The sequence below is a fragment of the Schistocerca serialis genome, chromosome 5 (assembly GCF_023864345.2).
Source record: "Schistocerca serialis cubense isolate TAMUIC-IGC-003099 chromosome 5, iqSchSeri2.2, whole genome shotgun sequence".
NCBI classification, from domain to species: Eukaryota; Metazoa; Arthropoda; class Insecta; order Orthoptera; family Acrididae; genus Schistocerca; species Schistocerca serialis.
In genome coordinates, this window is record NC_064642.1 from 80,587,265 (window position 1) to 80,613,996 (window position 26,732).

Below are 26,732 nucleotides of genomic sequence, written 5' to 3' on the forward strand. Positions count from 1 at the left end.
GAGCAACTGGCTCGTCACAGTACGCCAGTCACTACTCTTGATGAACTGTGGTATTGTGTTGAAGCTCCATGTGCAGCTGTACCTGTACACGACAAGCTCTGTTTGACTCAATGCCCAGGTGTATCAAGGCCGTTATTACGGCTCGAGGTGGTTGTTCTGGGTACTGATTTCTCAGGATCTATGCACCCAAATTGCGTGAAAATGTAATCACATGTCAGGTCTAGTATAGTATATTTGTCCAATGAATACGCGTTTATCATCTGCATTTCTTCTTGGTGTAGCAATTTTAATGGCCAGTAGTGTAGATATAAGTCTGAACAAGTATCTGCGTCTTTACAAATGCAGTACGGTATGATGGTTCATTATTAGTCTTTTGTCGCTGAAAAAGCTCACAGTATTCGGGATTTTTTTCAAAGTCCTTTAATTTGGCATCCGGGGACAGGAATCTCTGATTTACACCGATTCCTGTCAGTCTCACGAGGCATATTTCATTTGCTTCTTTCAAATGCAAAGTGCCCTTTACCTGCGTGGACGTTGAAATCTGATAAGACCATCCGGAATGTGCTCCAAACCAGTGAAATCGTATTTTCCCAACAGCTTCAAATACCGTGCATTTACTCAAATGCCTGTACGTCGTGTCGACACATCAGCCATTGATTTCTCAATATGTAGGTTGATTCGAAACCTATTGCTCGAGGTAATATTTTGCATGACGTGTGCGTGATATCCATGCTGGTGTCGAAGAATCTGGGAAAGTCTTACGTGTTACAACCTCGCTACTGAACCGGCTGCCTTGAGGCTTGGTTTCTACTTTACCGCGAACGTGCTTCATCGACATGCAACATCCGTGTTTCCTAGAAGCATTATATGTAACCTCGCCTTCCTGTACGCCGTCGAATACATCTGCTGACTGTGCAGAAGCTCCGTTTTCGTTTAAAAAGATAACAGCGCAAGGAAGAGGTGATATTGCGACAAACATTAATACAGAGCTCTCTCATTAACAACGAGAGGAGGTATTTTTAACTCTATGCCCCGTTAAATACTACTGCAGCTACTGGTAACCTAGTAGTTGCTAGTGGGAGAAATTCAGTGGTAGATTTGCGTTTCAAGTCTGGTAAGCACGTGTCACAGATATAAGTGATTAAAACTATCCATTTTCGAAACTTTAGGAGACCTGTCTGTCCTCATAGCCGAGGTCAGCAAAGCACGTCATGCAAGATGTTCAACACGGTGGTATTCGGTTCGATTCCTGATGGTCGAGAAGTAATTTTTATCTCCAGTATTTGCCCGGAAAAAATGAGGACAGGTGATGACGTTAAGTTCTTGACCAGCAACCTAATCTGCAGTGTCCTGAAATTAATCTCATACCTCTTGTCTGTACGTCAGACAGAGGGCGTGTGACACTTGATGATGAGTTGGGGGCGGAGAGAGAGGGAAGGGGAAGACGTTAATATCAGTGACCTGCTTAGCATTACTCGGAGGGGGAGCATAATAAGTTTATGTGTTTAGCCGGGTGCTAATCTTTAAATTGGACACCACTTCGGCGACTTACGTGTCCCTCATCTACCCCAGTTATCCAACTGGGAAAAGGGAGCACCTGAACACCTACCGTTCCTGGCGATTTCTCATATCGTTGAGAGGTGAGGGCTAGATTACAGGCAGACTGAAAATTTCCTTGGACCGGGATTCGATCCCGAGAACTCTCAGTTTCCAGGCACATCCTTCCCTACGAGATCACCAGGCTCGACAGGGACCGGCTTTCATCCTATTTCTCGCTTTCTTTGAACACTCATCTATATTAACACGAATCTGATGTCCTCGAATGCTTTACGGAAAGTAAAATGGTGTAACCCTAGAAGATTGCTGCATTCCCGCACGAAATTCTAATGTGGTCGAAATGACCTGCAAAGTTTTGCTAACATTCACTTGTAGGATAGGGATAAAGAAAGGCAAAGGTCCCGAGTTCGAGTCTCGGTCCGGCACACAGTTTTAATCTGCCAGGAAGTTTCATATCAGCGCACACTCCACTGCAGGGTGAAAATCTCATTCAGGATAGGGATATTTTTGTATGGAGAACAAAGTTACTGAAAGCTTTCAAATAGATAAAAAGTTATTGTAAGGACGAAGAATAAAGTTAGAGATAATTTTCGCGTATTACAAAATTACGTATATAGTCCTCTTAATTATACAATACATATTCAGAGTGCTGTATCCGCGAATAGCCGGATATCTAAGCAAGCATCAGAACCCGAAAAAAAGGGTGAAGCTGCAAGGCGGAAGGGCCGTCTGTGGAAGAGAACGTGATACCAAGCGGTAGTCGAGCTAAACACGGCTTACTGACAGCGGACGGGACACACGCTAGGACAAGGGACAAGTCCAAAGCGACCTATGCAACGACGAGGTGCAATAAAATGATTCAAATGGCTCCAAGCACTATGGGACTTTAACATCTGAGGTCATCAGTCCCCTAGAACTTAGAACTACTTAAACCTAACTAACCTGCCCGAGGCAGGTTTCGAACTTGCGACCGTAGCAGCAGCGCGGTTCCGGACTGAAGCGCTTAGAACCGCTCGGCCACAGCGGCCGGCGACGAGGTGCAAAGCGGAAACCCTAGCCACAACGATGTCGACTGTTCAAGAGCAAGAGAGAGGCAATCCGAATCGCGACCAGGGAGACGAACATTCCAAGTGAGGTTGCTATCGAATAGCCCGTTGTACAGCGACGACAGTCACCGACAATGTCAGATACGCATACAGAACTGAATGAACGTTCTTCTTCCTCCTCTAACTTTTCAGTCCCCCCCTCTTATGGAGGAAGGCGAGCTGTTTGAAGGCGGTGTTTTCTATTCGCACGCTATCCTGTGTTCCTGGGAGCGTTTCTCTCCCAATTTGGCATTTATTTGGAGCAGATTATTGGAGACAGTTCTCGTATTCACCTTACAACCTAAGGGAACCTCCGAAAACCGTGGCCAGTTTATACCGCCTGCGAGCACCACTACGGCCGCGTGGCGACGATCCTATGCCTTCTACAACAGTCGGCACACGGACCGTGCTGTCGAAAGTCAGCGTTGTGCGTGACGAGTTCAACGTGCTGCTAAACGCTCAGATACGACGCGACTTGTGCATACGGTATATGTGCCTCAACGTGGATACACGACCGCAGCGCGCTCCAGCGGCAGTTTGGTGTATCTGGCTCGCAAATCGGACTGTTTACGAACTGAACGGATTTGAAATTCCGATATTAGCTGTATTAAAACGCACATCTGCTCCCTTGTCCATATGGTAGTTACGTTGTTCTGTCTGTAGTATAAATAAATAAAAACTTCAGTATCTATGGACATGGTACAAGCCAAAATAGAAAAGTACGATAGCCAGTCAACAACGACATCGGCGTATAAAAATTCCATTACAAATAGTTCGATAAAAATTCTTGCTTCTTCACTGATCCTATTCAGCAGCAGGATATTTACAACATCATGTAAAATACGACAATTAAAACAAGAAAGTGCAAAATATCTTGTTGCAAGTAGCGCAAGCTGTCTTGAACAAAAATGGTTCAAATGGCTCTGAGCACTATGGGATTTAACTGAGGTCATCAGTCCCCTAGAACTTAGAACTACTTAAACCTAACTAACTAACCTAAGGACATCACACACACCCATGCCCGAGGCAGGAGTCGAACCTGCGGCCGTAGCGGTCGCGCGGTTCCAGACTGAAGCGCCTAGAATCGCTCGGTCACAACGGCCGGCCAGCTGTCTTGTAGATGAAGCCAATCGAACAAACTCACTCCTTATTTTCTGTTGCTTAGAGGAGGAGGAGGATATTGGTGTTTAACGTCCCGTCGACAACGAGGTCATTAGAGACGGAGCACAAGCTCGGATTAAGGATGGATGGGAAAGGAAGTCGGCCGTGCCCGTTGAAAGGAACCATCCCGGCATTTGCCTGGAGTGATCTAGGGAAATCACGGAAAACCTAAATCAGGATGGCCGGACGCGGGATTGAACCGTCGTCCTCCCGAATGCGAGTCCAGTGTGCTAACCACTGCGCCACCTCGTTCGGTTCTGTTGCTTAGAAACGGCATATATATACCCTGTATCAACCTACAAAACATTAGTAATTCTGGTTCCCACTGGCATTAGCTAGGGTGGAGAAAAATTGTGTCACGAAATTTTAACCGTGGATAGCTGAGGCCAGTAGGAACCAAAATTACTAATGTTGTGTAGGTCCACAAGGCACAGTTTTTAGACTACGGACGGAAATTTGGCGCCACGTGCTCCGATTGGCCGGGGGGGGGGGGGGGGGGGAAGGATTGGGAGGGGGTTGCCCTGTTTCCGGATGCTCTGGATAACGCATGACGCGAATGCTTTGTCTGCCGGAGATAGCGTTGTATCCAAAGCGAGGGACTTTTGTATGAGTGAACCGACAACCATAGCGCTGCCCGTCAACCGACGAATTCTTTCTTTCATTTAGTCTTGATCCATATTCTGTGATCATTAGAATGGTCATTGCACAGGTGCTGTGATTCCTACTCACTCTTCTATATGGAGTGCAACGTCATCAGTGAAACTTACCATTGATTTATTTCATGCTGAATATTAAGCCCACTGCTGAACCTTTCTTTTATTTGCATCATTGGTTCTTCGGTACACAGATTGAACATTAAGGGAGAAAGACTGCATCCCTATCTTATCCCTTTTTAACACGGCCAGCAGCTTCTTTGTCCCAGGTTCCCTCTTGGTTTTTACACATACTGTATATTATCTGCCCGCCCCTAGAGCTTATACCTTTCTCCTAAAAATTTCAGTCTTGCACCATGTAAGTTATCAATTGTTTTTCGGGCGAGAAATACAGTTTTTCTTAATACTGCTGTCCAATGTCGCGTTCTCTTGGCCTGACTCTGAGTAAGTTTCTTTTTCCTTTTTTTATTTAGTTTATGGCTGTTCTTCTCCAAGGGATACAGAAAATACTGAAGAAGTAAGGAAGAATAGGCTATTTTAAACAGAAGAACGCTTTTCTTCGCTCAAGGCGCATAAACCGGATTTCAGGGCTTACGGAAATACACAGATTAATGTCGAAGGACCGGCTACATGCCTTGGTCGAAGGATACGTTGCACCCGCAGGTGGCTTCGCGGCCGACAAGTCTGGGGCCAACGCGCCGCGCCGAGAACTTAAGGCCATCCTTTCCCCTCCTCTTCCGCGATTGACTGAGAATCGTGACACGCGACATTTTTGGACATGTTGGGCTTTCCTGTTATGTGCGTCATGTCTTTTCGGAAGTTTCCACTGAAGTAACGCCACAGTACCGTACTCAAAGCTACACTTTTTGAGGGGAGAAGAGAGGGAAATATTATCCGATTCCTTCTGAAGGGAGAGATGCAGCAAGAATAATTTTTACGATTAAACGCAAAATATCTAAACATTTCAGTTTCGAGGACGAGTGTATTAACTAACACAGAGCTGCAATGTTCCCGCCGGCCGGAGTGGCCGAGCGGTTCTAGGCGCTTCAGTCTGGAACCGCGTGACCGCTACGGTCGCAGGTTCGAATTCTGCCTCGGGCATGGATGTGTGTGATGTCCTTAGGTTAGTTAGGTTTAAGTAGTTCTAAGTTCTAGGGGACTGATGACCACAGAAGTTAAGTCCCATAGTGCTCAGAGCCTTTTTTTTTTTTTTTTTGCAATGTTCCAACTTAAACAAATATGTGGTCAGATTTGGTGCGTAATGATGTTAAATATTTGACATAAACGTCTTTTCGTTAGTCTGCAGATCGCTGAAACATTCCAATAAAGATGACGTGTAACTCAGTCCACACGTCTGATTAGCGTTTCATTTCATTTTGTAGTTAACGTTAGTTTCTTGAAGACTGCTGCATGATATTCGCTTGCTTACGTTCAGTGTACCATTACAACAAACGAAAGTAGAAAAAAAGAAGACAAAAGCATAAAGGACATGTCAGTATTATCGGAAATGTCAGGTCGATTTTTTAAAAAAATCCTCTGTAGTTTACAGCTGTTTCAGTGCAATTTGAAATGCATACGGTGTGTGCATCAAATAATGTTCCTTGTATGTGTGGGTGCTAGAATCACACAAGACTGTTTTGAACGTTTCCAACTTGGGCGACACACCAGTTCAGAGGGCACTGTTCATTGAATGCCCATTATCCCATCGCATTTATATTTTGCACAATACTTCAATTCAGTAAGAATTCCGTGACAAAATATGACAATATTACTCGACAGCTAGTATATAATGTACAGTGGATTGCATGTCGGTGCCGGCCGAAGTGGCCGTGCGGTTAAAGGCGCTGCAGTCTGGAACCACGAGACCGCTACTGTCGCAGGTTCGAATCCTGCCTCGGGCATGGATGTTTGTGATGTCCTTCGGTTAGTTAGGTTTAACTAGTTCTAAGTTCTAGGGGACTAATGACCTCAGCAGTTGAGTCCCATAGTGCTCAGAACCATTTGAACCGTTTTTTTGCATGTCAGTAATAAATAAAGTTGTATGGCATGAATGGTTGGGAGCCCGTGAAGGGCAGGTGTACCCGGCTAATTGGAAAGGTGAAAAGTGGCGTCAGTGCCGCGTCCTCAAGCCACGGAGTTCGCGCGGTTACAGCTTGGTTTAGTGTAGTCATATAATGCAGGACAGAAAAAAACTAATTACTAGTGATCAGCGCAGACCTAGTGCCGGTCCCTCTTATTATTTTAATGGTCTCATTCTCTAGATAAATCCAAATGTATAAGAATTTTTCCCTCGGCTACTGGACAATCATCTGCTATGCTTTTATAATTGGCCACACGTCGCATCAGAAAAGACAAACAATTATTTGTCATCAACATCCTACAATTAGTATGATGTACATTTCGTATTTCGAACTAAAAGATAACTGAAGCGCAATTCTGTAGTCTCGTTGTCTACTTTGACGGAAAAAATAATGGAGAGTTAATGAAACTACTGTAGATCGGCACAGATGTGCGTTTCATTGTTCTTCATAGTTTTTTTCTTTTCCTTCCTTGGCGGGCTGCGCTGCACTGTCAAGGTAATCCCCACTCTTTGGCTAAGTGGCTGGCCGGAGGCCAAATAAATAAATTTAAAGAGATCCCCACCCTTCGACAGCTGACAAGCAAGTCAGTAGAAAACGCAGCTGCAGTCAACAGTTGCTCGCCTTTAGCTAGTCTGTGCTGTCGTGTAGAACAATGTCGTCACTCTTTTATTGGTATTGTTTTGACTCTGCAGTAACTCGTCGAGTTTTGAAGTACAGAAGAACTAGGAGGTTATGGGTTCATCCCATAAATAGCGACAGACATTTAGGAGAGTTTTTTTCTTTATATGAAGAACTTAAAAACTATCCCGAAAAATTTTATTCAAATTACAGAATGAATCATAATACATTTCAGTATATGCTGCAGAACATTCATGACAAAATTTCTAAACAGAACACAAATTTTCGCAGAAGTATAACAGCAGAAGAAAAATTGTGTATAATGATAAGGTAAGATTCGTTAGTACACACTTTTTGGTTTGCAGTAGAACTTTGTACAGCATTCACTACATCCAATTAATTGTAGCCATGCTTTTGTATTTTAAATTTCACAAACGCTTACCTCTGAGGGGAAGAGAGTTTATGGGACTCCTGAGAATCATTAAGAAGTAATTAGCTTCGTCATTTTGGGTAATGTCTTGCTGTGCCTTCAACAAAGAATCGCAGAAATACTCCTTCAGAATTTTCCAACTTTTTTCTTCTTTTTTCTTCATGATGCAGCGCTTGGCAGTGGTGATGGTTCATCATGTGGAGCCACTGATGACCTCACAGAATTCTTTTCATTACCTTGTAAGATAGACAGATTGATAGGCGAAGAGTTTTGAGATAATGCCCTTTGACTCAGTGGTTCTATTTCCACTGATAAGGAGCTGCCACAGCATGACTTTACAATGCATTATCATCTGGTAGGGACACATTTCCGTCCCTCAGTGACACTCATATCTGTCTCCGTTTGCAAGTAAATGCGAACTATTCAGTGGCGGCAATGCCGCGATCGCTGGCAAGCTATTGTTGTAAATGCATGTAAATACGGTAGATTAAATAAATGAAATAAAAATAATTTCGCATGTATCATTATAATAAACGTAATTTTTCCTCACTGATTGTGAAATGTGAGGTAACATCTTAAAATAAAAGACGTGTGCAGTCACACTTGTGCTGAAAGCAGAAGGGAGACGTGTGATGCGTGTACTGCAGAAGCTGTAGTGCTGCTCCACAGGCTCGCGCCTGCGGTCGGCTCGCGCCGGCAATATTAAACACTCGGGATGTCGCCGGCTCGGCTCCGGGAGGCTCACGCCGTGTCGGCGCGGCCCGGCCGCCAGTGTGAACACCGCAATTCAAAACCATGTGTTTGATATCGAAGCGGGCGGCGGCCCGGCCAGGCTCGGCTCGGCCCGGCCGGCAGTGTGAACGCGGACGGATCACCGCCAACAGTGTCACATGCCCTCACTTCGAGAGACACTGCGGAGTGGTTTCATTTGAACCAAGACACTGGCGCAGAGTCTGGTGATCAGGAACTTTGCACCAGCGCCTCTCCTCCCATTGCTGGTCAAACAGTGAAGTGCAAATTTTATCCACCACCGGGATTCTAACCGGCTTACTTCCGAATCGAACGCCGCCGCACAGACGATCGTTAGCGACCTTTCTTTGCCATTGTATTGTTCTCGGCATTTGGTCTGTCTGGGCGTCACATGACATCCCTTCAAGTTCGTCGTTAAATACACCACTCAGTTTTTTTATCACATAGGGCAGCCAGTCCTCTGGCTACGGAGGCTGGTTCGGTAATAAATGAGAGCTTACGAAAGCATTGTACGAGGGCAGTTCAATAAGTAATGCAACACTTTTTTTTCTCGGCCAATTTTGGTTGAAAAAACCGAAAATTTCTTGTGGAATATTTTCAAACATTCCCGCTTCGTCTCGTATAGTTTTATTGACTTCCGACAGGTGGCAGCGCTGTACGGACCTGTTAAAATGGCGTCTGTAACGGATGTGCGTTGCAAACAACGGGCAGTGATCGAATTTGTTTTGGCGGAAAACCAGGGCATCTCAGATATTCATAGGCGCTTGCAGAATGTCTACGGTGCTCTGGCAGTGGACAAAAGCACGGTGAGTCGTTGGGCAAAGCGTGTGTCATCATCGCCGCAAGGTCAAGCAAGACTGTCTGATCTCCCGCGTGCGGGCCGGCCGTGCACAACTGTGACTCCTGCAATGGCGGAGCGTGCGAACACACTCGTTCGAGATGATCGACGGATCACGATCAAACAACTCAGTGCTCAACTTGACATCTCTGTTGGTAGTGCTGTCACAATTGTTCACCAGTTGGGATATTCAAAGGTTTGTTCCCGCTGGGTCCCTCGTTGTCTAACCGAACACCATAAAGAGCAAAGGAGAACCATCTGTGCGGAATTGCTTGCTCGTCATGTGGCTGAGGGTGACAATTTCTTGTCAAAGATTGTTACAGGCGATGAAACATGGGTTCATCACTTCGAACCTGAAACAAAACGGCAATCAATGGAGTGGCGCCACACCCACTCCCCTACCAAGAAAAAGTTTAAAGCCATACCCTCAGCCGGTAAAGTCATGGTTACAGTCTTCTGGGACGCTGAAGGGGTTATTCTGTTCGATGTCCTTCCCCATGGTCAAACGATCAACTCTGAAGTGTATTGTGCTACTCTTCAGAAATTGAAGAAACGACTTCAGCGTGTTCGTAGGCACAAAAATCTGAACGAACTTCTCCTTCTTCATGACAACGCAAGACCTCACACAAGTCTTCGCACCTGAGAGGAGCTCACAAAACTTCAGTGCATTGTTCTTCCTCATGCACCCTACAGCCCCGATCTCGCACCGTCGGATTTCCATATGTTTGGCCCAATGAAGGACGCAGTCCGTGGGAGGCACTACGCGGATGATGAAGAAGTTATTGATGCAGTACGACGTTGGCTCCGACATCGACCAGTGGAATGGTACCGTGCAGGCATACAGGCCCTCATTTCAAGGTGGCGTAAGGCCGTAGCATTGAATGGAGATTACGTTGAAAAATAGTGTTGTGTAGCTAAAAGATTGGGGAATAACCTGGTGTATTTCAATGCTGAATAAAACAATCCCTGTTTCAGAAAAAAAATGTGTTGCATTACTTATTGAACTGCCCTCGTAATATGAAATATTGCAGCAGGAAAGTTTTAATTTAACATCCTGTGAAAACCTAGCTACTAGAAAAGAATAGTTTGTTGCATAAATTTCCTTTACTTTACGTCTATGGTCACAAATTTTTTGTCACATGGCTACCGGTTTCGGTCTATAATGACCATCTTCAGATCTGTTTTATAAAAACATGTCCTGATGTACTGCAGGCACAGTGGCATCGTCAAATGCTAAACACATTAGGACATGTTTTTTTATAAAACAGATCTGAAAATGGTCATTACAGACCGAAACCGGTGGCCTGATGAAAAAGAATTGTAACCGTGTACGTGAAGTAGAGGTTGAAAATGGTTCAAATGGCTCTCAGCACTATGGGACTTAACATCGGAGGTCATCAGTCCCCTAGAACGTGGAACTACTTAAACCTAACTAACCTAAAGAGATCACACACATTCATGCCCAAGCCAGGATTCTAACCTGCGACCGTAGCAGTAGCGCGGTTTCAGACTGAAGCGTCTAGAACCGCTCGGCCACAGCGGACGGCCTAAAGTAAAGGAAATTTAATCTTTTTTCGGGTCACTGTTTTATTCTCGACCATGTCGCAGCTTGTGAAAATAGTTTGTTGTAATTTATTTTCAATTTCGCTAATGAAACCTGCTCCGGAATTCTGGTTTTTGTTCTGCAGCTCCGATTTTTTCCTTGTGAAATCGAAGTGTTTCGACATAGCGTTGCTTACCTTTTTTCTGCTGCTGTTGCTGAAGATTCGAAATTATCATTTAAAAGCTACTTACGACAACACTAGGTATCTGAAGTAGCTACCGCGACAGGAACTGCGATGTCTAAAAATCGCTTTTGCTGTTAAAAAATTACATAAATCTAGTTTCATTTCATCCTCGTCATAAAACTATTGCTTTTTTGTTGCTGAGTATTCGAAAAGATCAGTTTGAAGCTAATGCTCTATCTTAACTGCACACAAGATAGTTGAGCTTGGTTTATTAATAACGAGCTCCTTGCTGGGCTGTAAGACCGAAGGGATATCTACCGGTCGCCGTGTCGTCCTCTCCCTTGCCGCGTCGTGCCGATGCGGTATGAGGGGCACGTGACCAGCGCACCGCTCTTCCGGCCGATTTGCAGACTTTCCCGACCGTGGAGCTACTCCTCGATCAAGTAGCTCCTAAATGGGCATCACGAGGCCGAGCGTATGCCATACCAGTCCTTCCACCAAGGAAAAATCCTTAAAGTACAGGGGATCGAATCCGGGTCTTCGCATGGCAGCCATCTGCGCTGACCACACAGCTACGGAGGCGGACTCGCTGCATTAATGGGAACGGCTAAATATATTTTAACCGTCAGTGTATGACCAGCAGCGCGACGAGCTCCATAATGGCTGTTGTGGTCCAGCTGGTCATGGTTTCGCTATATAGAACTTCACTGTGGGGAAGGGAGGGCTGGAGCGAGATGCAACCATGAAGGAAGCAAGCAGAGAAGGTGAGGCGATTTGTAATGTACTTGTCCATCCTGTCAGTACGTTCGCTGCTCCCAAGTTTCCGTTGATAAGATCTGCTAAGCAAGTAAAAAGGAATCAGATAACAAGCCTTCCGTGGCTGCTTAATACACTACTGGCCATTAAAATTGCTACACCAAGAAGAAATGCAGATGATAAACGGGTATTAGTTGGACAAGTATGTTGTACTAGAATTGACATGTGATTACATTTTCACGCAATTTGGGTGCATAGATCCTGAGAAATCAGTACCCAGAACAATCACCTCTGGCCGTAATAACGGCCTTGATACGCCTGGGCATTGAGTCAAACAGAGCTTGGATGGCGTGTACAGGTACAGCTGCCCATGCAGCTTCAACACGATACCACAGTTCATCAAGTGTAATGACTGGCGTATTGTGACGAGCAAGTTGCTCGCCCACCATTGACCAGACGTCTTCAAATGGTGAGAGATCTGGAGAATGTGCTGGCCAGGGCAGCAGTCGAACATTTTCTGTATCCAGAAAGGCCCGTACAGGACCTGCAACATGCGGTTGTGCATTATCCTGCAGAAATGTAGGGTTTCCAAGGGATCGAATCAAGGGTAGAGCCACTGGTCGTAACACATCTGAAATGTAACGTCCCCTGTTCAAAGTGCCGTCAATGCGAACTAGAGGTGACCGAGACGTGTAACCAATGGCATCCCATACCATCACGCCGGGTGATATGCCAGTAGGGCGATGACGAATACACTCTTCCAATGTGCGTTCAACGCGATGCCACCAAACACGCATGCGACCACCATGATGCTGTAAACAGAACCTGGATTCATCCGAAAAAATGACGTTTTGCCATTCGTGTACCCAGGTTCGTCGTTGAGTACACCATCGCAGGCGCTCCTGTCTGTGATGCAGCGTCAACGGTAACGGCTGCCATGGTTTCCGAGCTGATAGTCCATGCTGCTCCAAACGTCGTGGAACTGTTCGTGCAGATGGTTGTTGTCTTGCAAACGTCCCCATCTGTTGACTCAGGGATCGAGACGTGGCTGCACGATCCATTACAGCCATGCGGATAAGATGCCTGTCATCTCGACTGCTAGTGATACGAGGCCATTGGGATCCAGCACGGCGTTCCGTATTACCCTCCAGAACCCACCGACTCCATATTCTGCTAACAGTAATTGGATCTCGACCAACGCGAGCAGCAATGTCGCGATACGATAAACCACAATCGAGATACGCTTCAATCCGACCTTTATCAAAGTCGGAAACGTGATGTACGCATTTCTCCTCCTTACACGAGGCATCACAACAACGTTTCACCAGGCAACGCCGGTCAACTGCTGTTTGTGTATGAAAAATCGGTTGGAAACATTCCTCGTGTCAGCACGTTGTAGGTGTCGCCACCGTCGCCAACCTTGTGTGAATGGTCTGAAAAGCTAATCATTTGCATATCACAGCATCTTCTTCCTGTCGGTTAAATTGCGCGTGTGTAGCACGTCATCTTCGTGGTGTAGCAATTTTAATGGCCAGTGGTGTAATATTGCGGGAGTTATTAGTCGTTGTGTCTATAGACAGCTATACTCTGTTCATCCATATTGAACCCTCGTGTAAACAAAAACGTGCTTTTTTGTTGACTATCGGCTTCACTGCTCAAGCGTCTGGTGTCGTAAGACCACTAAAATAGGCATTGTTATTATAGCGCGAAAGAAACTCTGATACATACTCAGTTAAAACATGGAAAGTCGTAAGTCCCTGTTCTAACCACTGTGACGTTTAACCCACGCCGTTTTTGTACCAAATTTCACAGAACAGTCTGTTTCACTACGGTTAATCCTGAATATAACTACATGAATAACAAAATTTTCGGAGAAATAATTTTACGAGTGGGGAGAAAGGGAGCGCGGGTTGCTTTTTTGGCAGTCCTGCTAGGCGCGCAGGATCACTTTGGTACGGTTCTGAATGTATGGAATGAGGATCAGAGCTCAACGTCCCATTGAGGACAAGTTCATTAGAACTGATGTAGAAGTTCTATTTAGGGAAACTGGAGAATTTAAATCTGCGTGATAGGCCGGTGATACGAAAACACCACTCCTCCTAAATGCGATTCAAGTGTTTCTGCCGCTACGTCACCTCGCTCGGAGGGAAAATAGTACCTGTATTTTTATTTATACTTTTAACACACAGATCTGACTCTCCTAGACAGCTTATCGCGGCTCGTCGTTTTCACAATTGGGAAGGCTATGGATCTGTTACGAAAGCCGTCAAAATCTCTAGTGCTGACGAAGCATACGTATATTTTGTCCTCTTCAATTATATTTCAAAATACATGTTTTTTTGAGGGGGACGGGTGTAACTAACACACAGATCGCGAAAACCGCCAACGAACCTAAAGAAACGAAAGAAACTAGCAAATAACACATTTTATAAGGCAAATATCGTTTGCAAGTAAGGAAATTCGTAGCAGCTGAAAGCAATGAAGCATGTTTCACACCCTTATGTACAAAAGGCAATGTGATAACTGGTTCACTGACTCATCATCACGCAGCCCAAAAAGCTAAAATTTGAAATTTGAAGAAGGTACTGTGGGCATAGTTTAAAAAGGGATTTTTCGAAATTATATCCCTATGGGGGTGAAACAGAGGAGGAAAAGCTATTTTTTTAAAAAAATATGTCGCTATTAAGGCAATTTTGAAGCAATAACTACAAATATTGGTATTTGGCTTCTCGGTCATAAATAAAAACGTACGTGTTTCAGCATTTTCGGACATTCAACTCCTGAGGGTAAAATAAATCATTATTAAATAATAATCAAGCATTTGTATATTTACATCTATAAAAACTGGTATTTGAGTTATCGAATAGAAATTTTTAAAAAAATTTCAGTGTTTTTGGAAATTCTACCCCCAAAGGGAGTGAAATAGGGGAATAAAGGTATCATGAAAAATATTTCATTATGAAATGAAAGCAGGATCGCGTTTTGGTCAGAAGTATATTCGGACAATACCATATTTCCATGGGCTTAATTAACGTGAAAAGTTTAGGTGTTGTAATTTACGAAGTAAATCAAAGAAAGTTGTTTAGCACTCACTACGACCAATCAGCTTTGTCAGAATTGCATAGAAGAAGAAACGGGTATTTAATACATTAATTTTTCAGGAGGCCTAATACATGTTCATTATTTTTGTCGTAGGCTTCAAATGGTTCAAATGGCTCTGAGCACTATGGGACTTAGCGTCTGAGGTCATCAGTCCCCTAGAACTTAGAACTACTTAAACCTAAGTAACCTAAGGACATCACACACATCCATGTCCGAGGCAGGTTTCGAACCTGCGACCGTAGCGGTCGCGCGGTTCCAGACTGAAGCGCCTAGAACCGCTCGGCCACACTGGCCGGCTTTGTTGTAGGTACTACGCAACTAATCATTACTGATGGCATAATAGATACCACGTTTAATGCGATTCCATTTACAGGAATATCTGTTAGAGGTGAGAGAATTCAGTACCACGTGTAAGACTGGTGTTAATAACTACAGAAACACTTAGCCGATTTGCCTCTTTTTTTATGACTCGCTATATGAAACTACACTACTGGCCATTAAAATTGCTACACCACGAAGATGACGTGCTACAGACGCGAAATTTAACCGACAGGAAGAAGATGCTGTGATATGCAAATGATTAGCTTTTCAGAGCATTCACACAAGGTTGGCGTCGGTGGCGACACCTACAACGTGCTGCCATGAGGAAAGTTTCCAACCGATTTCTCATACACAAACAGCAGTTGACCGGCGTTGCCTGGTGAAACGTTGTTGTGATGCCTCGTGTAAGGAGGAGAAATGCGTACCATCACGTTTCCGACTTTGATAAAGGTCGGATTGTAGCCTATCGCGATTGTGGTTTATCGTATCGCGACATTGCTGCTCGCGTTGGTCGAGATCCAATGACTGTTAGCAGAATATGGAGTCGGTGGGTTCAGGAGGGTAATACGGAACGCCGTGCTGGATCCCAACAGCCTCGTATCACTAGCAGTCGATATGACAGGCATCTTATCCGCATCGTGCAGCCACGTCTCGATCCATGAGTCACCAGATGGGGACGTTTGCAAGACAACAACCATCTGCACGAACAGTTCGACGACGTTTGCAGCAGCATGGACTATCAGCTCGGAGACGATGGCTGCGGTTACCCTTGACGCTGACTCACAGACAGGAGCGCCTGCGATGGTGAACTCAACGACGAACCTGGATGCACGAATGGCAAAACGTCATTTTTTCGGATGAATCCAGGTTCTGTATACAGCATCATGATGGTCGCATGCGTGTTTGGCGATATCGCGGTGAACGCACATTGGAAGCGTGTATTCGTCTTCGCCATACTGGCGTATCACCCGGCGTGATGGTATGGGGTGCAATTGGTTACACGTCTCGGTCACCTGTTGTTCGCATTGACGTCACTTTGAACTGTGGACGTTACATTTGAGATGTGCTACGACCCGTGGCTCTACCCTTCATTCGATCCCTGCGAAACCCTACATTTCAGCAGGATAATGCACTATCGCATGTTACAGGTCCTGTACGAGCCTTTCTGGATACAGCAAATGCTCGACTGCTGCCTCGGCCAGCACATTCTCCAGATCTCTCACCAATTGAAAAGTCTGATCAATGGTGGCCTAGCAACTGGCTAGTCACAATACGCCAGTCACTACTCTTGATGAACTGTGGTATCTTGTTGAAGCTGCATGTGAACTGTACCTGTACAAGCCATCCAAGCACTGTTTGACTCAATGCCCAGGGGTATGAAGGCCGTAATTCCGGCCAGAGGTGGTTGTTCTGTTCTCAGGATCTATGCACCCAAATGGCGTGAAAATGTAATCATATGTCAGTTTTAGTATAATATATTTGTCCAATGAATACCCGTTTATCATCTGTATCTCTTCTTGGTGTAGCAATTTTAATGGCCAGTAGCGTATGTTGACTTTGGCGCCATCTCAGTCTATTGTCGGAGTCTACATGAGTTCTGCGGTCTGGTAGCAGGTGTGAAGATGAAGGCGAAGAATTGTAGAAACAACAATGCTTGCAACAGGTGCTTTCCTTCCTATCTAATAGTAATCCAGTACCATTCCTGTGATCTTTTGATTATGCATCTGTCCTGCTTTCAAAAATGGTTCAAATGTCTCTGAGAACTTTGGGACTTAACATCTGTGGTCATCAGTCCCCTAGAACTTAGATCTACTTAAACCTAACTAACCTAAGGACATCACACACATCCGTGACCGAGGCAGTATTCGAACCTGCGACCGTGGCAGTCGTGTTCTGCTTTACTAACCTAAGACCAAAATTAATATTACCCAGGAAGGCAGAGCAGTGCTTGGATCCTTATTGGGAGGGAAGGGGCACAGATCCCCTTTTTTTTTCTCCAGTTGAACTTTTTCATGGTTTTCAGAGTACAGAGACGATTATCTCAACAACGTCACGGCTTATTGCACTCTCCATCACCGTCCGTCCTAGTTAATGCCTTTTCTCTTGTGACTTCGATATCGTCGTCGTGTTACACACCTTCTTCGTTCATCACCGGTTGTGCACAGAATTTCAAATTTTCAGTTGAACTAATTATTACTTTTATAAACGTAGGCTTCCGCGGCCATCGTCACATTCAATAAAAAATTTTTCTGGGTTTGTGACCTCATTGTCAATATATATAAAACTACATTCTTCAGGGTGTGTTTTTGCTTACTGTAAGCAAAAAGAAAAAAAACACCCTAAAGAAGGTCGCTTGCAACAGGGACCGAAACGTCGGTAGTTTTATGTATATTGACAATGCGGTCACAAACCCAGAAAAATTTTATTGAATAATTATTACTTTCTTGAATTTCAATTAAACAGACCTGAATCTGAAAGTGAAGAGACGAAAAGAAGTGTGTGATGTATCGAAGAAGGTATTATAAGTTACTAGTAAGTCAAAAAATAACATGGTTTTGTATTCGAAACATTTGAGGATGACTGCATGAACAAGAGTAAATGAACAGAAGAGTACGAATGGCGTAGTAGGCTGAACAGAATTTTCAAAACTAATCTTCTGATGTGTCTGAAATGGAAAGCTTTCAGTGTGTATTACTATTTTAGAAATACGATTGTTTGATTTTCACTTTATGATCACATACAACTAATTACACTAAAAACAGATGCCGGACTACAGATACGACTGTATGGCAGAATCTTAAGGAAATGTAGTTAATGCACGGAAGAAGTGGCCTACAAAATATTCACTGTATCGATTCTTCAGTATCGCTCGTCGGTCTGAGATCCTTAGAAGTTTGCAGTGCTGGAGATCCAAAAATCGCGCGCTCATTTTGCTGCGGTTTCCTTTAATAACCGCTGGAGCCTCACGGAGATCCCCGTCAAACTTCAAGCGGCAGGCGAAGAAGATAGCTTGCAGAATCTTCGTTCAACTGATACATAGATACCGTGGTCAGATGGGAGCCGTACTGGATATGATTGATAAAGGACATGAGAAATATCCAAAGAAGAGCAACGTGTTTCACTATCGGTTACTTTAGTAAACATGAAAGGGTTACCCAGATGTTCATTCAACTCCGGTGGCAGACGTAACAACAAATGTGTTGTGAATTACGGTGGATTTATTGTTAAAATTCCGGGACCATGTGTTCTTAGAAGAGTGAACCAATATAATTCGTCCTAGGTATATCTCGAGGAAAGACAGTTAATGTAAAATTTGACAGACTCGAGCTCACACGATGGTTTACCAAAATTGGTTCTTTCTGTGCACCATTCGCTGGTGGTACACGAAAGGGGGGATTGACCATGGTATACAAAGTTCCTTCCATCACACACGATTAAGTTGGTTGCAAAGCATAGATACTGATGCCTACAAAAATGGCTATTTTAAAATTTCGCCCCCGTCTTGGATATGATTCTGGGGACGCCCGTAACATCGGGTGTACCCCAAAGAGAAGTAATTGGACCTCTGTTGTTTTGAATATAAATAAACGATTCAGAACTGACGATCAGCAGCAGACTAAGACGCTGCAGTTGTGCACGGCAGAGCGCCGACGTTGAAAGATCGTAAGGAACTGCAGAAAGACTAGGAAAAAAATATCAGCAGCAATGGATAGCAGCTCTCTTTACATGAAGATAAATGTACGATAATTAGTATAACAACATCAGACAACAACTTCAGATTAGAAGATTAGTGAACATGATGAGCAGCAGCATGGACTATCAGCTCGGAGACCATGGCTGCGGGTACCCTTCACACTGCATCAAAGACAGGAGTGCCTGCGATGATGTACTCGACGGCGAACGTTGGTGCACGAATGGCAAAACGTCATTTTTTCGGATGAATCCAGGTTCTGTTTACAGCATCATGATTTGACACACTCGAGCTCACACTGTGGCTTACCAAAATTGGTTCTTTCCGTGCACCATTCGCTGCTGGTACACGAAAGAGGAGATTGACCATGGTACACAAAGTGTTTGGCGACATCGCGGTCAACGCACATTGAAAGCGTGTATTCGTCATCGCCATACTGGCGTATCACCCGGCGTGATGGTATGGGGTGCCACTGGTTACACGTCTCGGTCACCTCTAGTTCGCATTGACGGCACTTTGAACTGTGGACGTTACATTTCAGATGTGTTACGACCCGTGGCTCTACCCTTCATTCGATCCCTGCGAAACGCTACATTTCAGCAGGATAATGCACGACCGCATGTTGCAAGTCCTGTACGGGCCTTTCTGGATACAGAAAATGTTCAACTGCTCCCCTGGCCAGCACATTCTCCAGGTCTCTCACCATTTGAAGACGTCTGGTCAATGGTGGCCGAGCAACTGGCTCATCACAATACGCCAGTCACTACTCGTGATGAACTGTGGTATCATGTTGAAGCTGCATGGGCAGCTGTAACTGTACACGCCATCCGAGCTCTGTTTGACTCATTGCCCAGGCGTATCAAAGCCTTTATTACGGCCAAAGGTGGTTGTTCTAGGGACTGATTTCTCAGGATCTATGCACCCAAATTACGTGAAAATGTAATCACATGTCAGTTCTGGTATAATATATTTGTCCAATGAATACCCGTTTATCATCTGCATTTCTTCTTGGTGTAGCAATTTTAATGGCCAGTAGTGTACTAAGAAGTGATGCGAAAACGGACAAAATCAGTATTTGGGAAGACGATTCGAAAACTTGGGTTTCTCAAGGGCGTCCTGAAAAAATGCAATGCAATGGAAAAGGAGATAGCATAAAACTCTGGTGCGAGCATTTCTGAATTACTGCTACAGTGCTCACAGCCTTGTCAAGTAGGCATGACAACTGGCGAATTCAGATAACTGCTGCTAGAAACGAAACAGGTGGGTATAGCCCGAACGGTAGCGTAAGAGAATTGTTCGTGGAACTTAAATGAGAATCCTTGGAAGGGAGACGACGTAGTTGTACCGAATACCTGTATTCGAAGAAGACTTTGCAATCTTCATGTTGTCACCACTGTGTGTCTCAAGTAGTGATCATGCGAGAAAGGTGAGAGATTGGGTGGCGCACGGAGGCATATAGACAGTCATTTTTCCCTCACTCATAACTAGAATGGAATGAGAAATATTTAAAGATGGCAGTGCTAACGTTCTGCTGCCAGCATCCTGTATTTCGCTTAGGAATCACGGGGAAAAAGATAAGAGGGATTAGGACGCGCATGGAGGCATACAGTTATTGGTCAAACGTCTGAGCGGAGCGGAAACAAGACTCCTTCGAAATTACACAATGCATTGTTGTATGAATTTTCACAGCCAGACGAAGAGTGGGAAATGGTTAAACGGGGTATCAAAAATGGTTCAAATGGCTCTGAGCACTATGGGACTTAACCTCTGAGGTCATCAGTCCCCTAAAATTTAGAACTACCTAAAACCTAACTAACCTAAGGACATCACACACATCCTTGCCCGAGGCAGGATTCGAACCTGCGACCGTAGCGGTCGCGCGGCTCCAGACTGAAGCGCCTAGAACCGCTCGGCCACACCGGCCGGCAAACGGGTTTTCAAACTGCCAACGTGATATCTAATTTCCCAAAGAAATATTTAACTTCTTGAAAGTAATCTGGGTAATTGAAAAAAATTTAAATTCTAGTTCGAGGGAAAATTGAAATATTTCATTACCAGCTCCTGCTAGCTATGTAAATGACGTGACAAAAAATATGAAACCAAAACATAAATTGAAACGTCTCTGCTTTCTCTTGCTCTGTATACTCATAATAATGATAGAATAACGATCGATACTTACATATATTATATTTCATGCTTTTGGGACAAAACTGGAAAATAAAAAATTTAAAAAAAATGGTCAAATGTTTTGTGAAATGGTTTGTTTAGAAGTAAGAAATTAAATGTGTTAGACAAATATTTGGCGCACCTTTGCTCGAAATCATGTACAGCGAATGATGCGCCGATTGAGAATTTACAGTTCAATGTTTAACATAGAATCTTGGACTTTAGAGAGTTCTAGAGGATATTTGATGGAATTTCATTGACACGGGGTCCGTACGAACTTCCCCTCAGCGATATGATTCGTATTGATAGGGAGTGTAGGACATGAGTAGGACTTCAACATCTACTTGTACGCCTAGGAAGACGCAACTCTCAACCATTTTGACGTGCTTATATACTTGTATGGCCGCTAATACACACCGTGTTCGCAGCCGAGCGAGTAAACTCTTAGTTTCATAAACACGAGGTCTCTGCATCGAATTTGCTACTCGTACTACTTTTTTGTGTGTTATCTGCACCAGTATTCGGTGCTTTGCTCCGATATGCGTGTACGCCGCGAAATTGTGTGACGATAGAGAACCGTTTATGAATGTAAACCAAGTTTGTTTTGCGTCAGACACACTGAAAGAAACCACGGACATGAAAAAATTCGTCGTTCCTTACATCTGCTGTGTACCATATTTCTACGATCGGTATCATCCTGATTCGTTCAAAAATGGCTCAAATGGCTCTGAGCACTATGGTACTTAACAGCTGAGGTCATCGGTACCCTAGAACTTAGAACTACTTGAACCTAGCTAACCTAAGGACATCACACATATCCATGCCCGAGGCAGGATTCGAACCTGCGACCGTAGCGGTCGCGCTGTTCCAGACTGAAGCGCCTGGAACCGCTCGTCCACTCCAGCAGGCCATTCTGATTCGTGCATTGATGCATAGGTTACACTTTATACGTGTCGAAAATGTAGGTACAATAATGTAAATAAAATGACTACGCTGATTTGAATGAAAGTCTCATGTATCCTGTTTTCAGTTCCAATCTCCTCGAGAAAAGAACTTTCCCTACTTTTTTTCTTGTTGAAGCTTGAGAAAACAGTGAATGACTGATTTGATACTAAATCTTTTCACGGTCATAATCTGTTGTTAGCATTACGTGGGAATGAAAATTAAATTAATGGCAGCGAGATTCGATCGCGAGACCTCGCACATACGAAACGAAGCGGTTTTGCACGGTCGGCTGCGGATTCCGTAAAGACTAGCACCCTTACAAAGCTTGCAGCACAAGCACGCCTATAATTTTCAAACTAGAATTTCTCAAACACGGTTTATAGTTGTCCTTCCTGTTTACATTCGTCAAAATCAAAAAAATCGTTCAGATGGCTCTGAGCACTATGGGACTTAACTTCTAAGATCATCAGTCCCCTAGAACTTAGAACTACTTAAACCTAACTAACCTAAGGACATCACACACATCCATGACCGAGGCAGGATTCGAACCTGCGACCGTAGCGATCATGCGGTTCCAGACTGTAGCGCCTAGAACCGCTCGGCAATCCCGGCCGGCTGTCAAAATCCCAGACGTGCACTACATATCCTCTCAACATGAATCAAATCGGTGAGGGGAAATTCGTACTGTCTCCTTGTAATTGATCTCCTTGCGTCACCAGCGTATGAATACCTCAGTTGCTGGATATTATTTCGAGCATCATTCAAAGGCGCATGAAATGCTTCTCTAATGTTTCTTTTATTTTTTACTTTTATACGAGTTATTTCACAAAACATTTGACTTTCTCTTTCACATTTTTAATTATATTTTGCTGTCGCTGAGTACGCGAATGGATAGCTAAAATGGTTCAAATGGCTCTGAGCACTATGGGACTTAACTGCTGAGGTCATCAGTCCCCTGGAACTTAGAACTACTTAAACCTAACTAACCTATGGACGTCACACACATCCATGCCCGAGACAGGATTCGAACCTGCGACCGTAGCGGTCGCGCGATTCCAGACTGTAGCGCCTGGGACCGCTCGGCCACCCTGGCCAGCACGCGAATGGAATAGGAAGGAAAACTGGTAACTCGTCCAGTCTTTTAGGAGCGCCTACAATTTTCAAACTCGACTTTCTCAAAAACGGTTGATAGTTGCATCTTACTGTTTACATATTTCAAAATCCCAGAGGTGCACTATACAACCAGTTCTACATCTACATATATACTCTGCTAAGCACCAAGTGGTGTGTGGCGGAGGGTACAACTCGCAGCAAAGTCGTATCCCCCCCCCCCATCTGTTCCACTCGCGGATCGCGCGAGGGAGAAACGACTGTCTGAACGCCTCAGTACGAGCTCTTATTTCCCTTACCTTTGAATGATGATCATTACGCGATTTGAAAGTTGTTGGTAATAATATATGCTCTACATCCTCGGTGAAGATTGGATTTCGGTATTTAGTGAGCAGCCCCTTCTGTTTAGCGCGTCGTCTATCTGCAAGTATGTACCACTTCAAACTTTCTATGAGATCTGTATCGCTCTCGCGATGGCACCTGTTGATACGAATCGAATCGGTGAGCGGAAATTCGTACTGCCACCTTGTCAGTGATCCCCTTGCGTCACCAACGTATAAGTACCATAGCTGCTGTGTTATCATTTCGAGTATCATTCAAAGGCGCATGAGATGTTTCTCTAATGTATTTTATTTTCTACTTTTATACGAACTGTTTCACAAAACATTTGGCATTTTCTTTCACATTTTTTTTCTGTCGCTGAGTATGGAATAAGAATGGAAACTGATAACATTGGTTCGGTGCATCTACATCTACATTTATACTCCGCAAGCCACCCAACGTTGCGTGCCGGAGGGCACTTTACGTGCGACTGTCATTACCTTCCTTTCCCGTTCCAGTCGCGTATGGTTCGAGGGTAGAACGACTGCCGGAAAGTCTCCGTGCGCGCTCGAATCTCTCTAATTTTACATTCGTGATCTCCTCGGGAAGTATAAGTAGGGGGAAGCAATATATCCGATACCTCATCCAGAAACGCACCCTCTCGAAACCTGGGCAGCAAGCTATACCGCGATGCAGAGCGCCTCTCTTGCAGAGTCTGCCACTTGAGTTTGCTAAACATCTCCGTAACGCTATCACGGTTACCAAATAACCCTGTGACGAAACGCGCCGCTCTCCTTTGGATCTTCTACATCTACATCTACATCCACACTCAGCAAGCCACCTGACGGTGTGTGGCGGAGGATACTTTGAGTACCTCTATCGGTTCTCCCTTCTATTCCAGTCTCGTATTGTTCGTGGAAAGAAGGATGGTCGGTATGCTTCTGTGTGGGCTCTAATCTCTCAGATTTTATCCTCATGGTCTCTTCGCGAGATATACGTAGGAGGGAGCAATATACTGCTTGACTCTTCGGTGAAGGTATGTTCTCGAAACTTCAACAAAAGCCCGTATCGAGCTACTGAGCGTCTCTCCTGCAGAGTCTTCTACTGGAGTTTATCTATCATCTCTGTAACTCTTTGGCGCTTACTAAATGATCCTGTAACGAAGCGCGCTGCTCTCCGTCGGATCTTCTCCATCTCTTCTATCAACCCTATCTGGAACGGATCCCACACTGCTGAGCAGTATTCAAGCAGCGGGCGAACAAGCGTACTGTAACCTACTTCCTTTGTTTTAGGATTGCATTTCCTTAGGATTCTTCCAATGAATCTCAGTCTGGCATCTGCTTTACCGACGATCAGCTTTATATGATCATTCCATTTTAAATCACTCCTAATGCGCACTCCCAGATAATTTATGGAATTAACTGCTTCGAGTTGCTGACCTGCTATTTTGTAGCTAAATGGTTCAAGTGGCTCTGAGCACTATGGGACTTAACATCTATGGTCATCAGTCCCCTAGAACTTAGAACTACTTAAACCTAACTAACCTAAGGACATCACACAACACCCAGTCATCACGAGGCAGAGAAAATCCCTGACCCCGCCGGGAATCGAACCCGGGAACCCGGGCGCGGGAAGCGAGAACGCTACCGTACGACCACGAGCTGCGGACTGTAGCTAAGTGATAAGGGATCTATCTTTCCATGTATTCGCAGCACATTACACTTGTGTACACTGAGATTCAATTGCCATTCCCTGCACCATGCGTTAATTCGCTGCAGATCCTCCTGCATTTCAGTACAATTTTCCATTACAACCTCTCGATACACCACTGCATCATCTGCAAAAAGCCTCAGTGAACTTCCGACGTCATCGACAAGGTCATTTATGTATATTGTGAATAGCAACGGTCCTATGACGCTCCCCTGCGGCACACCTGAAATCACTCTTACTTCGGAAGACTTCTCTCCATTGAGAATGACATGCTGCGTTCTGTTATCTAGGAACTCTTCAATCCAATCACACAATTGGTCTGACAGTCCATATGCTCTTACTTTGTTCATTAAACGACTGTGGGGAACTGTATCTCCTCTGTCAACCCGACCTGGTACGGATCCCACACTGATGATCAATACTCAAATATTGGTCGAACGAGTGGTTTGTAAGTCACCTCCTTTGTTGACGGACTACATTTTCTAAGGACTCTCCCAATCCTCTGTCATGCTCAGTACGATGGCTTGCGGAATAGTTATGCAGAATTAGAGGATGAAATTGGACTAATGGTGGCTGGTCCAGAGATATGTAGGAAACCGTTCCTCCGATGGACTATCTGGGAATGGTGTTGTTGGAGACGTGAGTGCACGGTACAGGTGATTGTAGTTGTGGAGTGTGCTATGTAGTGTGGCGCGCACCTGTGCGGACATCGGCGACGTCGCGGTTGGCGGCGACCCACTGGCGGAAGGCGTGCAGCGCCTGCGCCCGCGCCGCGTCGTCCTCGCGCAGCTCGCTGCGGGCGACGGCGCGCACGCGCTCCATCAGCTGCGGGCCGGAGCCGTTGGCGGGGCACGCGCAGGGCTCCATGTCCGGCGAGCTACTGCCGCCTCTCGCCGCCCAGGCCAGCACCACCGCCACGGCCGGCATCCCGCCCTGCAACAGCCGATAGCCACTCGTCAGCCCGTTGCGCAAGGGCAGGTCGCGGCGCGCCCTTGCGTAAACACCTCCGCCTCGCGTCGCGCGGAGGTCGCGTCACGCGTGCCGTATTTCCGGACCTCTATTTCCCAAATGCCTCGTACCAGTCTTTTAGATGGACGCTTGCCATGTTATGATCACACCACGAACACTACAGCTAGGGTTTTTATGACGTAAAAATCCGCAAAAGTGGAGTGGGACTCGCGCACGGAGGACTCCGCGCACGGAGGACTCCGTACAAACGTAATCACAGGGTGCGTCTCTTAAATCCGCACAAATGAAACTTCTTTTTAAAAGCAAATTTATTAAATAATTACTTTTGAATACATTATGGGAGTGACAGTGATCAATGTGTTACAAATATTTACTATTAAAAACAGTCTTGATCACAATTTATTTATTACGGTGACCGGTTTCGACCACTACTGTGATCATCTTCAGACCTACAAGTCGTATACAAAGCTTTAATTAGAGGGCTACATACATTAAAGAAAATACATAAAGCTATAAAGCTATAAAACGATGAATTACCAAAGGGTAAGGACCTCCTTCTGCTGGACAATCACTACTGGAAAAACCAGTGCACGTCTTACTATACAGGGTGAGTTACCGCTGGATATATTTCGTAAACCACATCAAATACTGACGAACCGATTCCACAGACCGAACGTGAGGAGAGGGGCTAGTGTAATTGTTTAATACAAACCATACAAAAATGCACGGAAGTATGTTTTT

At 44.8% G+C, this 26,732-nt stretch overlaps 1 protein-coding gene across 1 annotated transcript in view; it reads right to left on the reverse strand.

Annotated features, from left to right (window-relative positions):
* The window catches only part of LOC126480952 (clavesin-2), a 51,160-nt gene extending 25,270 nt beyond the window's left edge, over nucleotides 1-25,890 (reverse strand). Inside the window, exon 1 of the mRNA XM_050104379.1 lies at nucleotides 25,721-25,890. Coding sequence (XP_049960336.1) covers nucleotides 25,721-25,889 — 169 coding nt within the window. The 5' untranslated portion in view covers nucleotide 25,890. The remainder of the gene's footprint in view (nucleotides 1-25,720) is intronic.
* Between the last annotated feature and the right edge of the window lie 842 nt (nucleotides 25,891-26,732).